General features: G+C 44.3%; 1 protein-coding gene across 1 annotated transcript; it reads right to left on the bottom strand.

The window, feature by feature from the left end:
* Positions 1–679: 679 nt before the first annotated feature.
* On the bottom strand, positions 680–18,070 carry SH2D1A (SH2 domain containing 1A). Its single transcript, XM_054215393.1, has 4 exons — positions 17,820–18,070; positions 5,547–5,610; positions 2,067–2,202; positions 680–1,709 (listed from the first exon to the last, which is right to left on the bottom strand). Exons 1-4 carry the CDS (start codon positions 17,954–17,956, stop codon positions 1,669–1,671), a joined length of 378 nt encoding a protein of 125 aa, XP_054071368.1. The 5' UTR covers positions 17,957–18,070; the 3' UTR covers positions 680–1,668.
* Between the last annotated feature and the right edge of the window lie 866 nt (positions 18,071–18,936).

The raw sequence follows: 18,936 nt of genomic DNA on the forward strand, positions 1-18,936 counted from the left end.
ATATTCTCAGCTTAAATAAAATTTTTTAAAAAAGGCATCTTCTAGCCCATTTTATGTATTTTTTGGAAAAACTATGCACTTCTGGAGTCAGCCATAGTCAAACCAGTTACCCTCAGCTCACTGCCCCTCGGAGAGGATGAGCGGCTGCTGCTCTTGTGCCACAGGGTTTGCACATGCAGCGCCGACAGCCTCAGCTTTTACCTGAGGTCAATAGGACATTTCTATTGGAAACAGCCCTTGGGCAAAGTGCTTCCCGTTGCATTTATCCCCACCACCCTGCAATCATCTGCCACGGACCATTTCCAAACACCCGCTTCCCTGCTCCCAGGAGAGGTCAGGTAAACCAGGAGTTTAGACCCAGCACTTAGCGAGCAAAAGGTCTCTCTGGGGAAGCCTGGGGGCACGCAGGCACTCTGCCAGCACCCAGCAGGTCGGCTGCCTTCGGGGAAGGATGGTTTGCCGGAGCACGAAGCCGGAGAGGAATGGCCAGGGAGCAGAGAGCGCAGATGCGCAGTAAGCCCGGAAACCTTTAAAGCACAGAGGAGGAGGGAAAAGTGCGACGGGCACGAGTGACAGCAAAGCAGCCGGTGCTGCGGATACGGCGCTCCGTGCTGGCGGGGGGCAGTTCAGCGCCTCCATGGCACTTGCTGAATTATGTAACGCTTAAAAAAACAGCTTTTAAATATTTTATTAAAGAGTAAATCATGCTGCATCTGCCACTGTATGGCACTGTATTAAGATAATACCCTTGTTTCGACCAACAAGCAATTCTAACAAGAAGGCACAGAGCAACACATGCACACGCTGTGTAAAATATGTGACTAGTTGAGGGGGATGGAGCATTTCACCGCAAATGAGATTTGGCCTTCATTTGGCCAGAAACTGAGTAATGAGCTGAAATTGTCACAACTTTGCAACAGTATTGCCCAGCGGTCCCTGTTATGATGGGGCTGTTTATTTATTGTATTTATTCCTGTTGCTGGGTTAGAAGGAACACGTTGTGTTTCACAGAAAATGCTTTATTGCTTGCACTGTGTGACACACACCCCCCCCCCCCCCCGCCCCCCCCCCCACACCATTTATAGTCGGGGGGAAGAAAAAAAAAAAAGGCAAACCTTCCAGCCTTATGAAACGCTGCCTGGAGCAGCATAACTTTGCTGAATCCTGCACTTGCAGCCCATTTAGTTCTGTCACCGGGCGCCTCCAGCTTGCCTCGTGAAAACCAGGCAGGATCCAGCATACCAACAGTTAAGTGCTTTAAGAGTGGAGGGTTTTTTTAACACATCGGCGAAGGAAGACACATGCAAAGAAGGATCCAAAGATATGTAAAATTAGTAAAGAATTATTAATTAGGAAAGCTTGACGTGAAAAATATTTTATACTTGAACGTCCAAAGAGAAAAAAAGACATTACACTATTTAGTAGCTGATATTTTTTGATCCTCTCTTAGAAAAATAAAGAAAAAAAAAAAAACCACCTTAATTCAAAACATTCAGAAACTTAAAACTTCTAAATTTTGAGCTAGAAATTCTACAAAATACACATTTCTGCAAATGTTACAAAAAACTCACGGAGTTGTATTAACTATCATATAAATCATTCTGTTCTAGAGCATGGACTAGAGGAGACACTGGAAGATATGGTTATGTCACGGTCGGGGAAACATCTTCATGACGGCTGCAGGTGGAAGTCATGGCCTTCATTTCTCCCTAAGGAAAATAAACCCAAAGGTATGAAAGGATGAACACTGCAAGAAAATGGACAGATGAGAAGGTTCGTACCTACACTAGCAAGGGCGCTGGCGAGGGCAGGTGGCCACTGCCTGAATCAGGAAGATTCATATTCAAAATAAATACATTTTCTCATCACATTGACAGGCCCCATCCCTAACGACCACCTGAGCGCCAGCATTTCAATCACACAGTAGCACAGTTAGGGCATATTTTTGGCAATGCCGCCCTGCTGTCTACTTCAAGTCAAAGATGTGAAAAGTCTAAGCCCTCCATCCCCACCACCGTGAGGGCTCTGCTCAGCCGCAGCCGAGGCTCCCTCCGCCCCATGAGTACCTGGGGAGTATTTGACTTTTGCGTGGTTGACGACCGGGTGCTTCAGGGGTGTTACGATGCCTTGGTCAGGTTTCTGGAAGGCCGAAATGAGGTTGTGCACTTTCCGAAAGAGCCTCCGGTGGACCCCGGGCGCTGTCTGCGAAGCCAAAGGGTGAGAGGTGAGAGGGGATGCTGCGTGCCAAATCTCTGTGCCAGGCACAGAAGCCTTGTCCTCAGAAATGTACACACTTCCCAGGGAAGGAGCCAGCCCTTCGCTTAGACCACCTGATGTGCCAACTTAAAATGAGTCAGTGAACCGGACTGCTCTCCTCCTTCCCCCAGGGCATCGCGGCCTCCCTGCACTAAGAGCGGTTTCCAGAAGTGCAGTGATATAAGACTGGAAGAGGGACAATTTCTTAATCACTACAAGAGAAACCCAGAGCCTGCCGTGCTTATTAGGCAAATTCCCAGGTGATCTTTCACTATTTCTGACCCTGATTTATTGCAGACAGTGTTTTGACCTCCAGCCTGGGGTTTATGCATGAGATACCTCCAGCCTGGAAATGCCAGTAAGACAATCTATAGATTGTTACCTGGCACTTAGCAGGGAAGGGGAGGCCTTACATCACTAAATTCAGGCATGAACACAGTCTCTTTGCGAGCCTTTCTCTGAGCATTCTATACTGGCCTACGCTGTTGATTGAGTATTCCTGTCTCTCTCGTACAAAGGCAGCAGCAAAATGTTACCTATTTATTAAAAGTGGGAGGTTTTCTATCTTTCTAAGTTAGCGTCTTTTCCAACACTGTGAAATGAAACTGTGTCTGCTTGTAATCAAAAATCCAATGTTTCTGTTGAATCAGGGCAATCTCATAATGACTCCTTCCCACCAAAGCCATGGGAGGACAAGCATAGTCCTGCCAGCATGGTCCCACCCGAGGGACGCTGCTCTCATCCAGCACTTGTGGGCTAAATCCTGCCTCACTGGCACCAGCTGGAGGCCTTGCACTGGCTGGGATTTTACCGGTACTATCTTAATTTCCCTGTCTTGTCCTTGAAATATTGGTGTGACCTGAGTTTCGTCAGAGACTAACCAGCCACAGGGAAGGAAGCAGAGACAGGAAAGCACCAGCTGTGGCCTATCTTGGCCTTGGAGGCACGTTTCATGGGGATAAGTTGGATTTAGGCTGCTGTTTCTAACAGCTGAGGCCAGCATGGTCTTAGCGACATTTACTTTACGGTTTCTGTTTGCTTAAAGGAAGGATTGATATCATGGGTCTGTAGCTAGCACCTTTCCCTGCAGAGGATGTATTGAGAGTCCTGGGTCTTCAGGACACCTACACTGTGAAACGACAATAAGGTTTGCCTAAAATACAGCAAGGAAAAGCTCAAGACCCATGTGCCAGAAGCCAGTGAAGATGATGGGGGAAGAGTTGTAGCAGGCCTATATAACACCAGAGAAAAACCTCACTGCAGACACTGATGTTACCTGAGGCCAAAGCAGGCTGCAGCATTGCTTAGGGAATTATCCTCCACAGGTGGAGGTCCCTGGGGGGTCCCAGTGGGGGGTTTGTGTGGCAAGGTTTTGGTAGCTGGGAGGCTACAGGGATGGCTTCTGCGAGAAGTTTCCAGAAGCTTCCCCCGTGTCCAATAGAGCCAATGCCGGGTGGCTCCAAGACAGACTCACTGCTGGCCAAAGCTGAGCCCGTCAGCGACGGTGGTTAAATGCCTCTGGGATAACATAGTTAAGAAGGGAGAGGAAAAAGAACAAAAAAAAACAACTGCACAATTGCAGATGGAGAGAGGGGTGAGAATATGTGAAAGCAACAACTCTGCAGACACCAAGGTCATGAAGAAGGAGAGGGAGGAGGCGCTCCACGTACCAAAGCAGATATCCACCTGCAGCCCATGGAGGACCCCACACCAAAGCAGGGGGATGCCCGAAGGAGGCTGTGACCCCATGGGAAGCCCACCCTGGAGCAGTCTGTTCCTGAAGGACTGCAACCCATGGAAGGGACCCACGCTGGAGCAGTTCGTGAAGAACTGCAGCCCATGGGAAGGACCCACATTGGAGAAGTTCGTGGAGAACTGTCTCCGGTTGAGGGACCCCACGCTGCAGCAGGGGCAGAGTGTGCGGGGTCCTCCCCCTGAGCAGGAAGGAGCAGCAGAGACAACATGTGATGAACTGACCGTGACCCCCGTTCCCCAACCCCCTGTGCTGCTGTGGGGAGGAGGTAGAGAACTGGGAGTGAAGTTGAGCCTGGGAAGAAGGGAGGGGTGGGGGGAAGGTGTTTCAAGATTCATTTTTATTTCTCATTACCCTACTCTGACTTCTAATTGGCAATAAATTAAATTAATTTTTCCCAAGTCAAGTCTGTTTTGCTTGTGACGGTAATCAGTAAATGATCCCTCCCTGCCCTTATCTCAACCCATGAGCCTCTCATTATATTTTCTCCCCCTGTCCAGCTGAAGAGGGGAGTGACAGCATGGCTTTGGTGGGCACATGGTGTCCAGCTGAGGTCAACCCACCACAGCCGACATCCTTCCTGAGACACCAGTGCTCGCCTTGGCACGCCGAGTGCGCTACCACCCCCACCCAGTCCCGAAACCCCTTCTGCTTGGGCAGCACAAGTCTCCAGGGTACTCCCGATGCCTTACAGGAAAGAATGAGCAAATTCTTCCCGGGTACCATTCCCAAGGGTGACACTGGTAAATATTTACTCTGCAGTAATGAGAGTCACATTTACTCCCCGATCTGCTTCTGAGTAACCCCAGGAATCAGTCTTGTCTTCCAGAGCACTGCAACCACTTCTATTATAATAATGGCCAAGGAATTATGCCTGTCTAGGAATTATTTAATGTTTGTAATCAGTGTTCATTAACGTGCAAATAGAAAGCTAATTATAAATTAATACACAGAGTACATCCAAAGAACAAGCCCTTCATAAAAGAAACACAGGTTAGTATTCCAATTCCACCAACCCAAATAGTTGTCTGTACCGTCACTGGTGTCATTCTATACTTGAATTACCAGCTTCCTATCAGATGGGTGAAAATAAATTTTGTATCAAGTTTTGGCTACCCTATATAGTTTTTGCAGTAATGATGAATTAATCTGGAGATAAATTAACTTTAAAACACTGTAGATGATTGAAAATAATTTCCTTAAATATTCTGGCATTAATGGTATGTGGGATAGAAGGGAACTGATTGTGCTTGTCAAATTATAAAAACGCAGTTTTTTGCCACATAAAATGATGCAAAATAATGCACTACTGCATTATGCAACAGCTGAAATGTAACAGGGAATTAATTTATGAGTTCAAGACTGTCAGAAGTGGCACCAAGACATCTTAGTGATGGGCGCACTCAAGATCGATTACCTTCGATGAAAATCAGACTATGCAGAAACATGAATAATTTGAATATATTTATTTCATTAAATCAATACGAACATCAAACAGGATGCAGAAATTTTCAGAAGCGAAAGGAGAGATACACACCTCAGCACTCCAGGACCCAGTTTCTGTCTTGGACACTCTGTAGGTATAAACGTAACCCTGATGCCTGTGGGAAAAAATCAACAGGTATTTATTGTTCATTTCTACAGTCAGGTTTCACAAGAGGTACACTCAGTGATGTGGGAGTCAGTTCATCTGCTAACCTTTCCTTAAAAATAAATTCACCCATAAAAGCTCTAAGTAAATAAAAAAAAAAAACTTAAATGCAGGTCAGAAGCAGTGTTCAACCTTCTGGGTTCTTTGGCTGAGAGGGATTGGTCTGAATTTAGAAATATTCAGTTATTCTAGGTTAAGTGACGTTACTTTCATTCCTGCCTCAGCATTTTTTTTTTCAGTGACCTCCTTTTACTGACACACACCAGACATACTTTCCCTGGAAAAAGAGAAGGTGTATTATTGGCAGATAGCATTACCGTATTGTGATTGATTTAAATGCAGATGTTCCCAGAAGCAATAGCATGAGTGTAATTCATTTGGAAAGCTAGACCCACAAAAGCAAGGTAAATTACTCTTTTCCTTGCCTGAACATTCCTAATTCTCAAATACGGATAAAGGAGACTTATAAGAGTATGGGATTTTCCTTCTTTTTAAATCTAATTTGAGTCTTTCAAGAATAAGAAGTCATACGCTAACAACAGAAGACACACTTGTGTCCAGAGTCAGTCTTGTTTCTCTTACAAATCCAACACGACGAATTATTTACATGGTAGATTATTACACCAATATCCAAAAATTTAACTCAGGAGCAGAGACAATTGATAGCAGTTCCCTGGGTGCAACATTAGTTTAGATGGTATGAGATAAGAAAGATTCTATTTCATACTACAGAAATTTACATGAATACACAGCGGGATTTTAGGGACCATTCCCTATTTCAGCATCAATTCCTAGTCTTGAGAAAGCAGAAAAATACTCTATTTCTTTCAAATTATACACGGTATTATAGTAGTTACTATAAAATAGCAGAAACCATCAATGCCACAGATACTGTATGATTGCAATTACTTACGCTCTGTGTCATGGTTCCTGGATAAATTCTTGTTAAAAAGTCATTACAGCAACCTCTGCAAAGCGGTGTCTGATATAATTTACACAAGCAGGAAGTTGTTAACAGTTGTCACACTGCCACAACCCCACAAAGTGGGAGCAAAAATGCCTGTCATGATTTGTGAGCTCTCCCCACCACCACTCGACTCCCACAGTGATTAAATATTGAGGCGGAAGACACAGAGCCGTTCCCTCCCGTCGGGGCTGCTGCGGAGACAAACTCCTTGTGCAGCAGCCGAGACACTGCCCTCCTCCTCGTGAGTGGGGACACGCCTGACACAGCCCCACGATCCCACCACAGCCCCACGATCCCACCACAGCATCATCCACTTCTGTGTGTTAACCAAGGGACTGTTTTCCCCAGAGACATGACTTTCCACCTGGCACCAGATGGACATGAAAAGTGGCCGGCCATGCTCACCTCATGGAAACCAAAGGAGGAAAACAGCCACCACTACCCCACTTCTTCCTCCAGCAACCTCAACTGCTGCAATCCATCAGGGATTTGGGCAGGCCCAGAAAGGGTCCTTGGGAGGAGGTCTGAGCTGTGGCTGCGGGAGGAGGGAAGGACAACACTGTTCTCCTACCCATGCCGTGGCACTGCAGTCACTGGTGTTTGAGGCCACAGCTCAAGCCTGGTTGCTTAAAAGCCCATCCCTCCAACCCACTACATATGTCCACGTTCAGGGAATCCAATGTCTTCCACTAGGGCCCTTAGACAATCTTGTACCATCACTTCCTTTCTTAAAACCTCTGAGAGCTTTTCATGAGTAGCTGATGTTCACATTAACCTTTTCTTTTTAGAAATCACAAGGGGCTTTCCTGCACTTACGTATTTAGCAGGCCAGCCAATATATGTCTACTGAAACTAGGATTTTACAGGCCATAGTGTACTGGGAAACACCAGAGAGATTCTGGCATTTTGTCCCATCTCTTGGAAGTGGGTATTTGACCATCTCAACAGTGATTTTTTTCAAGCCTCAAAACCAACAGAATGAGTATGTAAAAATCTAAAGCTCACTCTCTTGCCTCCTGTTTTTAATAATACACCGTGCATATTACTTGTGCTTGTTCTTGATTGTCCCAAAGCATTCTAACTGCTTCAGTCTCTTTAAAATCAGATTTTTCCACAAATGGCTCAGTTGTCCGGAAAGCTACCATCTGTTGTTTCTTTCATCTTTTTCTCTTCCTAAGAGATTGCATGACTTGAAGTGGTTGGGGGGCTGGGGTGCTGCCCTGAATGTCTGATGGCTTTCAGCACTCTGCCAGAAGGGTTTACTAAGCTGGACAAATTGAAAAATAGAGGTCAGATAAAGTAATATTCAGGACCAAAGCAGGGTGAGGTATAACCTATCCTGTATTTTTCAAAAAAATCCCACTGTGAAATATTTCTACCAGTCCAGAGGAAGCACAAAGGATAGCTCAGATTAAAACCCCACAAGATACAGAAAAAGGAACAAGAATTTGGAAATATGGAGGCTTTGAGCACAGCATGGAGAATGGGAGGAGTATGACATTGCTATCACAGCCTTGCAAGGAACAAGTGAGCTCTCCACTCACCTGGCAAATGTACGTTTTTTTCCCAGAGGAGAAAAGACTGAAAGGCCTGAAGGGGTTCACTGTGCTTAAGCTGAAAACCACAACATCATCATCTGTTGGTGGCTCTGAAGCCATCGGTAAACACAGCCACTCTGTAGATGGGAGATGGCCCAGAACCACCACCTTCAATGGAAATGCACAAAAGGAAGGAGGAGGCATTTGGTAAGAAGGTGAGCAGCTAGATCTTCCCATCTAACTACTTTCCATTGGGATCTTTGTTTCCACAAAATTAGTTACAACTCTTCTGATAAGTACTCTTCTAACGAATATGATCTTATCAAAACTTTCTGTTAAGCAGCAGGAACTTACTTCATTACCACTTCAAAGTGCTTTTTACCTTCCATGCATGAGTGACATAAGTTTGATGAGCCAAGTTCTCTTTACTGCTACACGGGCACGGCCTCCCGTGAGAAAGGCTTCTATGATTTAAACTACCCAACGTTAACTGAGATCAGTGTGGGGTGACGGAAGATCAAGGTGTTTTCCTTAAAACAAAACTTAAATACAAAAGTTAAAATTGATATTGTATAGAACATGACCTTCCAAAGAGCAAAACGTGTAACACCAGGCAAAAGCAGGTGGAAAAGGGCATTTACTGGAGCTTAATTCTCAGGAGACGATAAATTCCCCAGCCACCATGAGGGGACAGCTCAGTTTTCTACACTTTACTCAATTCATGGCAGAAAAAAGCTGCAAGTGTGACATGATGTCACACAATATGTGATGTGGCCACATAGCTAAAACCAAGACCCAAACACCATGTGGCCAGGGCATGGTGCTAGTTAGTCACTTGGGGCCTCCCACACAGCTTACGCTTTGAAGCCATTACCTGGTGAGATGCAGGCCCAGTCCACCTCTCAGTGACCTGAACTCCTCTCTCTGCTGGACAAAATCAACAGGAGATGGACACACGTCACTGAGAGAAGGATTTCTGAGAGCCCTTACTGTGACACTGGTGTACCACCATAGCTTGGAGGAGGACCAGCTCTTGACACCCAGGCAAAGACCCAATGAAGGGCTCCCACATGCCTTCATCTGGTCCGAGGACAGCCACAAGCCTCACTCACAATTGCAAAGCTCGTCTTTCATGCCAGTGAAGCTCAAGGGACGGGAGCGATCGTGAATTAACAGCTTGATGAACGAGGCCCTATAAATTTTTGATCAAAGGCAAAAAATGCCAAAATGCTGATAAGGGGAAACAGAAACCAGCTGTTGCTGTAAGGACAATATTGGATAGCACTTACAAAAGAGTGGCTTGGTCACCACTGAGGATATTTTTATGTCAAATCACTTATTTTTTCATCTCCATAACAAAGGATATGTTATACCAGCTGGGAACTGCACTAGCGCTGTCTCTGTTGCAATACTACCACTGGGAAAACTTTGTCAAAGGAAAATCTGAAAAGTTGGTATTATAGGAAACAGTCCACTTTATATCGTAGGCTTTTTTCTTTATAGCTAGATAATTCCTCCCAAAGAGCTACAAAGGCATTATTCACAGATGACATACTGAGACAGCATCTGTCTACCTGTCCTCTCCACTCCTCCTTTTCAACTGTGATCAGACTTGTTAAAGCTGCATTTACTTTAACAGGTGAATAATTACAATCTTCTGCACCATTGAAATAGCCAGAGGATATTAGCCGCATGCTGCAGATTAAAATTAACCATGACATTTCAGCTGCATGGTGTATTTTAAAATCATTTCCAAATGTTTTGTATCTCATTTGGGAAATTTTATTAAACTAATTTGTATTCATTTCTGGGTCCAAAATGGAACAAATAAAAAGGGAGAAGACAGAGAGACAGGGGAAAGCCATGTCAGCAATAAATGACATCAGTTTCTTCCTCTTTACTTTTGATGTCTTTGCATTATATCAATCAGCGTTTCTTACCTGGCATATTTGCATCCTGACCTTACCTTGGAATTTCACTTTACAATATTGCTTAAGAACCAGAGAGTGGTGTGGCCTACAAACAGGGGTCCTGAGCATTGTATATTGCCCATACTCAGTTTCTTATAACTTGCCACATTTCAGCCTTTCAGACTGAAATTTTGCTTCCTAGGTTTATTGCCTCAACCTTATTTAGGAATGGAGAATGCAGACGTGCCAGAAAAGGGGACATGTTAGGCAAAACAATACTTTTCCCACATTAAAAAAAAAATAATCTTCCAATTGTTGGGAGTTTTGCCCAGTTTTTAGAGTAAGATGTAAGATCTGTTTGAAGGAAGATATATCTCTTGCAGTTTCCGAGAGAAAGCAGTGGTAGCCATCTAGGCTGCAAGAGAGGCACTCCCTAAGGGTTGTTAGCAGTTGTAGCTGCACCGTGCCTGGGCTGGCTGTACATGGGCACCCACTAAGCAGCCTCCACCATCTCAAGTCGCAAGAGATGTATGTATGCTGCCTGGCCTACCTTAGCAGGGAAAAAAACAGAAGGTAATTTAGATTGGGCGTCTTGGAAAGGAAGATTGGGACTGAGTGGGGTAGATGTGGAAGGAAAGAAAAGGGGACCCATGTCTATGTAAGGAAACAGCAATGAAAACTGAACCCCTGGGAGAGAGTAAGGCTAAAGGAGTAAGAAAGGGGATATACAGAGGTGAAGCATGAGGGGGCCTGAACTGGGAGCAGCAAAAATGCTGGAGGGGTGAAAAAGCAGGGAGTAGAAGATGGATGCCTTGGAAGCAGAAGATGTATGAAACAAGGAAATAGCCCTCAGCGATGCAAGCGAAGTCGGCAGGCTGTACAGAATAACCCTGCGTAGTCTCAAAATGCTTTCCCACGCCCCTCACGCAGGGAAACCAAAGCTAAAGGATACTGCAGACCTGAGCCTCCTTTGTCACAGTTTCTCTCTTGTGAAATGGAATTAACAAAGTCTTCATCTCACAAACTGAGATAATGCTTAGAAACCATTTAATACTATGGAGATGAGTACTACTAATGCTATGGAGATGAGCACTACAGGAAAGCTCACGGGGAGCTCAGTACTTTTGGAGTGGGTGGGGTCAATGGCACTCAGTAGATGCAGCCACTTCTGCCTTACCTGGAGGTGTCTGATGCATGTTGTGGATCAGGTTCTGAAAGCCTGGTCAGAGGGACCAACCTCAGGCAGCATCCCAGTGGGCAACCCTGGACTGGGAACGTGGGCAATGGCATGGGCACCACAGTGGCTGCAGAGGTGGGAGATGGCTACCACAGAGCCAAAAGTCATGAGGTCAGGAGAATCCACAGCAGTGCCTGGGAGCCTGCATGTCCCACACGTGTGGTCACCAAGGTCTCCCCTGCCCAGGGTACCCCTGAGCTGCATGGCCTACCCCATGAGACAGAAGTGATACCTGCCAAAGTTATTAAACGGTCAATTCAGCCATCTCCTTAAACTTCTTTCTTTTTCTTTCTTTTTCCTTTTTAATTTTTATATTTCTACTTGTTTTATTAATCATGGAAAGGCCAAAAAGTCCTGTTAGTTCATGTAGGAGAAAAACCTATTTAAGCTTGCAGCTCCTCACTCTGTCCTGGAATTTGCATTTTCTGGTTGACAAGCATCCTGGTTCCTGCCTTATTTAGGTCTCAGACATACAATCAAGGTACAGGAACTTAGCAATTACCACCCATCAGCTAACCCAAGCTGAACAAATAGCATTCACATTGAGATGATGCACAAGATACAAGCTCTATATCAGCAAGAGTGAATAAAATAGTTTAAATCAGTGTTTACAACATCTGAAAAGCCCAACAGAGTTACTGCAGCTTAACTCACAGCAGCTCTCTATACACACCCACTTGAGTTTACAATTCTGTCACTGATTCCTCTACCAACACTTCTTGTGGCAAAAATTTACCCTTGATACCGAATCACTAACTACTATTAGCTTGCAGTAATGCTGTGGCATTATAAAGTAAATGCATTATCTTGATTTTCTCTTCTGAAATTAACAGAATCTTGAAAGAGCAAGTTAAATCTTGTGAAATGTCTCGAATTTATGCACAGATTTCCGTGGAAGATTGTGAGCATCTTCACGACTTGAACACTCCTAACCATCAGTAAAAATGACGCTGATTTACCTAAAGAGCAAGTGTGTAGGCTTTCCGAGCAGGGTTTGAGGCAATGCCTCAAAGAGGAATTTCTTAAAATTTGGAAATAAAATGAGAATTTATTCAAATCTGAGATGCTAAATAGAAGGAAATTACTTTACGGTGGGGCAGTAACTAAGCTTCGTGAATTACTATGTCCTCCAGAATAGTACCTCATAAAGGCAAAAACTCATGAAATAAGGTTATCAGCTGGTAAAATTTCTTTCATCACTTTAAGCAAAATTCACAAGATCTGCAATAGATAAACCACTGTCAATAGCCCTGTAAATGTTAATGTTTCATGTTTCTATGGAACATTTCTGGGTTTGGGAGTAATTCAGTGTAGCTCATTTTCAGATTTCCTGTTTCTCTCAGGGCAAGGTAGGCATGAGCTGACCATAAAATCCCTGAACCTGAAATCACTGCTTCAACTAAATCCTCAAAACTCAAGCCCACAAAACCAAGGTAGAGCTAATCTAGGTTCTGTTAGCTAACAATTGTACCCATTCTGTCATTTACAGATTCGTTATCCTAGCGGTTACTAACTCTTCAGGCAGTCTACCTTTCTAAAATCTTTCCAAGAAAAGCCATTGGAATATCTGAAGGCCATTAGCCAAGTTATTCTCAGCAAAGACGAAGCTCACTCTGATTAGCAGGGACCTGAAATACTCACCTCAGTAGAGTTTACCGTTGTGCTGTAGAAGACTTTTTTCAAAGCTGAAAATAGTGCGTGATATTTACAACGGCAACCTTGAATTGAGGGGCTCCTCCTCAGAGAGAAGCTTTTGTTCCAAATTACACTTTAAATGATGATGATTATTATGTGTAGTGTTATAATAAATGCAATTATTCTGCCATTTCCATCAAAAATATTACACGGGAAACAAAAGAAATGCTAAGTTGAAGCTGGCTCGTGATCCTGTATTACACCTTAATGCTGCACAGCTGATACATCTGCCGCATCAGAAAGTTTCGGCACGTTGCCTGAACTTGTGCGCTGTGGTTATGGTGACAGAACAAATAGCACACGTAAAATCTGATAGAACTGCAGCCTATCCCTGTCGCCATTACTGTTGTTTCAAGAGCTTTAAACAGCTTTCTATTCCAGCTTTTGATTACTCTCCACAAATTGAATGTAGCACAGTACATGAATGGCTGGTTTCAAACAAATAATCTGAACATACGGTTTGACAAGTATGTCATGTTTAGCTTATTTAAAGGTCTGAAACAACTACTAACATTCCAAGTATTTTCAAGTATATGAATTTTAAGACCCAAACTACAAATGCTTTATCTTCGCCAATTCAGGCATGGGCTGCTTGTTTTTGCATGTGTGCTCATATATCTGTAAAGGAAAGCGGTGCTTTTGGCATCCTCAGGCAGTTTATTTATGCATTTTTCAGGCGCATTTTAAGAGGCTGCTCCTCAAACTAGCCACCGTTACTGTGTCCTGTGTCCCCCATCGACTTCATTAGGAACAGTGTGCACAGAGGATTTCTGAGGGTGGTAAAAACGTCAAAAGGGGTATTGAGCAAAGAGGAAACCAGACAGGTAAAGGAAGCTCCCTGGAACGATCAGGTTTTGATACTAAAACCTTGGTGCACTGCATGCAGTGTCTAATATGTTTACAGGTGAAACGTGTACGTTTTTTAAAGCGTATGCATTCCTTCTAGCCCAGTTTTCAGGAATAGCAAAAATCTTCTTGCTTTTCAGTGTAACTCTGAAAAATTTCCAGGAAAAGATTGTGCTCCTCTGTTGACATATTCAAAACATGATGAACAACACCCTTAAAGTCTATATTATCAATTTAATAATGGTATTCATACAATGAAGACCTTGGGAGCATCTGGTATTTAATAACTTTACCAAAAATCTGTGGGCAGCACCTCTGTTTGCATGAGCCCCAGGGGACACTGTTGCAAATCAAAACCTTTCTACTCTTCCATGCATAGTTTAATTGTGGTCTTAAAATATTTATGAAAGTGGGTTCTTTGTGCTTTGCTACAGCCACACCAAAAAAACATTCTCTCTTTGAAGGCTTGCAGGCATGCCATGTGCACACCGTGGCTTCGGACAGCAGAAAGCAGCATTCAAGGAAGATAAAGCAATACTTCAGGAGAAACAAAGAAGAGAGAAAGCAGTTTTCTAACCAAACGCTCCAACAACTGGGGCCTGTCTGCCGCAGTTACCCATCAGTGTAGGTCAGGTTTTATGCTACTACCTGTCTCTTTTATGCTTGCCCTGTAAAATCCCTGTCGGTTGCAAGGGATTTGTGAAGTCTTTGACTCTTCTCCTTTTTAAAGGTCGGGGCTCCACTTTTTAATTGGAAAAGCAAAAGGTGAATCAGCCTGACCATGAACACTGCTGCTCTTCTTACGTGCCTTAGGAGGCTCAAAGACTGGCAAAATATGTTAGGGCTTTTAGGAGGTACTGGGGGGTAAAACAAAACAAAACAAAACAAAAACCAAACAAACAAACAAGAAAAAAAACAACAAAAAAACCAAAACAAAGCAAAAGAAAAAACTAAGAAGGCTTGGGTCTGGGAAGCTGGTGGGTTTTAGGTTTGTTTCGTCTTACTTCTTCGGGAAGTGCAGGGGGAGGGGAAAGAAGACAGACTGAACAAGTTTTGGTTTTGGAAAACTGGACCACTTTTCTTTTTTTCGGTTCTAAGAGGAATAGAAACATCACTGTCAGTATGAAACAGTTTCTCTTCTGTTAGAAATTGTCATTGGAAAAAAGTAAAATTTTTTATTTAGCTCTGATAATTATTGCAACATATCTAATGGCTGACCGACTTTGTTTCTCGTGTTTCAAAGATCACTTCAGTACTGCCAGTAAATTCATGTTTTGCCTAATCTTGATACATCTAGGCACTCCTACAGTGATCAGCATGGATTCTGCACCAAAATGTACATTTCTGAATGAGTTTGTTATTCCTAATAATTTCCATTATTTATTTAGAAGGAAGCATTAAAAAAGCCGAGAAGTACTTTTTCTTTTATTTTCTGAATCTTAGACAGTGAATACAGCAACTGCATGTTTCCTTCTTAGTTTTTACCAAAGCTCTCATGCACATATATGCTTTCCACCTGTTTCATCTCTGTCTAATGATGTTTAGACTGGAATTTGGGGAGGTTGTGTCCATTGGTTTATTTTGCCAAAGCCAGTCTCAGCATCCTCCACTGAATACATATCTACATTTCTCATGCCTTCGCTACTTGCTCCTACAATCTCTCCACTAAAGTGGTCTGCTTTGGTAAACTTTTGCCTATCACAGCATTTCTCTAGTTTATGGCCCACTTTTCTTTAAACTGCCATTGCTATCTTCAGTGTGAGACCATTTTCTCGTATCTTTATGATAACTGTCTTCAAAGTTATTGTTTGATATGTTGTTTACTGTATCTGCTATTTCTTACATAATGTTCTGAATTGAAATATTAAGAAGTATTGGAACCAGTGCTTAGCTCTAGCATTTTTCAGCCACCTTTCTGTCTACACCAGATCGTACTCATCATAATATTTTTCATTTAATTTTTTATCTGGATTTATCCAAGGTGCTATGGAAAATTTCCCTTATAAAAAATGTATTGAGGATCTATATTCTATAAGAAGCCTGCATAACATTCACCAGTAATATTTTTTGCTTTTACCCCTTTGCTTATCATATATATGTTTGAATGCAACATAACATGAAGACATGAGTTTCCAGAAATAATTTCCAGAAATAATTAGATAGGGTTCTGCTTCTTACTGAATTCTCTTCTTTTCCTCCAAAGATTGCAGAGCTTCAGAGTTAGCAGTCCTTTCTGTTCTTCCTATTTTCATCGTATATACTTCTATTTCATTCATGAAATTTCTTCCAAAGGACATAAATTACCACTAATACAGCAAAAAATCCTAACTGATTGTGTGCAGATGAAAGACCTTGTTACATACCTACACCCTGATTTAGACTAATGGTGGACTAATTTTAGGGTTCTCTGCTTTATTCAGCATTGTAACGTTCTGCCTGACCCTTTCTCTGGTGCCTTAGTGTTTCACCTGCACTGAATGACTTCTGAATGTTAAGGAGGTACATCACCATTTCCTCTGATGGTTATTTAAAAGAGATTCTGCTTTTGTTGCCTGTTCCCATCACAGGAATCATAGCACTCCCTACCTCTTGCTATGTCTATTCCATTTTCATTTAACAGAAGATGCTTCCTATTTCCCATTTTTCAGCCAGCTGTTAAGGTATTTGTTAGCAGTAGCACCTATATTGGTTCACCTTCTGATTTCATGAGAGAAGAAAAAATACATCTTCTGCTGCAAAGATCTTCCCTGAAAAGAAGGTTGTGTATTTCTGGATTGCCTATAACCTTCTTGACTGCCTCCATTTACTGGTCTACCACAGAGGAACACTAATGCTCACCCAGGGCTTAATTACTTATTGTTGAAAAAGTATTCAAGACATTTGGGGAAAACCTGACTTAGGACTCTTCTCCTTCTTTTGGTTGTTTTTTTTTGGTTGGTTGGTTGGTTGGGTTTTTTTGCCAGGTACCTAAGTGCCTTCTGTTAGCTAATTTCTTGCTGGCCCTAAAACAGCTTTATCTTGTATTCCTTCTCCTACCAAAGTAAGGCGCAAGTGCCTGTTTAGCCTTGGTAGACTCATCTTTGTTCTTTCAATGCAATGGTACCTCATTGTACAGCATTATCTTTCAGGATTTCCAAGACTTCTGCTTTTGTCAAAAGTAGGGTAATTAAATTGCCTCACTAAAACAAGGTCCTATGACTATAAAGTCCCCCAGCTCTCTCAGGGAAACCTCTCTACCCTCTCTCTGACAGACCATGCCGTCAGATCATCCCTTTCACCCTATTTGATGAAACATTAACACTTATTTCGTTACCCATCAGTATTTCACGAAATTTACACATAGTTTACTGCAAGCTTGACGGCTTGTGGGACACACAGCCTGACCAAGAACATTTCAAAGCAAAGGCACATTCTGGATGACAGAGATCCACACTACCCTTCCCGATGACAGGCGACGCTGGGGATGTTGCTAAGCACACCCATGAGCGCACTACCGAAGCAGAAGACAGTGAGCAGAAAGCAAGAGGATTACCCAGCACAAAGAGGCAGCGCACGCCATCCCGAGTCAAGTTGCCTGGCTCTTCTCGTTGGCACCTCACTCGTCCTTCCTACATGCTCCAGACCTGTTTTCTCTTTTTGTTTTATGCCCATAAGAAGTGTGGGCTCTGCAAAGCAGTCATGCAAAGAAAATCTGCTCCTCTGCACAAAGGACCCCACAGCCCTTATGCACCCATCTGCCTTAAGTCAAGGTGATGGAGCCGAAAGCCTCATACGTGTTTGCAAACGGTAACATTAGGAGATATTTTGTCACCGTTACATCGGAACACCCCATACTGTGGATGCCAAGGTTGGAAATCAGCTACCACCTGAGCAACCCTTCCCGGCACCCCGCTCCCAGCCCCGCTGCCCTCGGCTGCCCCGCACCCGGGGAGGCGATGTCAGCCACGCGGGGCTGGCCGCACTCACAGCACACAGAGGCAGTAGACTCCCGGGATGCTCTCGCTGTCTCGCAGCAGGTAGCTGCCATCGGTGCCCGCCGCCAGCAGCAGCTTCTCCCCAGCCTCGCGGGTGATGCCCCCGTGGTAGATGGGCAGCGCGTCCATGCTGGGGCTGTCTTCTGCCGCGGGCAGCTCTCCCCGTGCACGGCACTGCCTCTGGCTGCTCCTCAGCTGTGTGCTCCCCTCAGCATCTCCGTCTCGGTGGCAGATGTAAACAGGATGTGTTCACACCTCTGAAGCCTCCGCACGGGGCGAGACAGCGCTGAGGGAAGAGTGAGGAACGAGCACAGCTCTTTTGTGGCTGTTTTCCTTTGCCCCTTTTTGTTTTCCTTTTCACAGGCTGTAACATCCTCACAGCATCACACAGGGGTGTCATTTCACAGCCCACCCTCGCCCATGTGGCTCCCCAGGGGGGATGTGACATGGTGAAGTGCACGCCGGCCACGAGGCCGATGGCCACCTTGGGTTGAGACAGGGAGGCCAGGCCACCACCCTCAGCAGCTGCTGCCAGGCACTCATGTCCTCTGGCGTTAACCCAAGGGGGGACAAAGAAAGGCGAAGCAGGACCCCAGAGACCCTCTGCGAGGCAGGGATTATTTGTTAACCTCTTTTAAAATCGCCAAGGGTGAGAAACTAGAGGAAGCAAGCTGGCCTCTCTGTCCCCACCTTGCCAGGCCACTTGCCTCAGGCCATGAGTACTGAGCGTAGCCCCGCTGCACGGCGGCTTGTCCAGCACCCACGGACCCCAGACCCTGGCTGATTTACCTCATGAGTGGTTATTTTCATAGGCTTTGGTGGTGTTTACTCACTGTTAATGTCAGCGGTCCTCATTATTTCTGCTTGGGGGCAGGCAACAGCCTCGGCACAGGCAAGGAGGCCCCTCACATCCTTCCTGACACTTTTGGTGCTACTGCCGCCTTCATGTGTTGTGTGAGCAGGCAGCCAAAATCCAGAGACAGTCTGAAAATGCCATTTCTCTCACCTGCTGTGGCCACAGACATTTCCTCAGTACACTTACCACTTGAAAGCTCCCATACGCACATGCTTGTAAATGGGTCCGTTTGCAAACAAGCTGAAAAATGTGC

Source organism: Rissa tridactyla, chromosome 9, assembly GCF_028500815.1.
Source record: "Rissa tridactyla isolate bRisTri1 chromosome 9, bRisTri1.patW.cur.20221130, whole genome shotgun sequence".
NCBI lineage: Eukaryota > Metazoa > Chordata > Aves > Charadriiformes > Laridae > Rissa > Rissa tridactyla.

Excerpts from the sequence above, each read along its gene's own strand:
- SH2D1A (XM_054215393.1), bottom strand. The coding sequence starts at position 17,956 with ATGGACGCGCTGCCCATCTACCACGGGGGCATCACCCGCGAGGCTGGG. Across the intron at positions 2,203-5,546 it reads CTGGGTCCTGGAGTGCTGAG|ACAGCGCCCGGGGTCCACCG; the intron begins GTGTGTATCTCT and ends TTGGCTTCGCAG. Across the intron at positions 1,710-2,066 it reads AAAAGTCAAATACTCCCCAG|GGAGAAATGAAGGCCATGAC; the intron begins GTACTCATGGGG and ends TATTTTCCTTAG.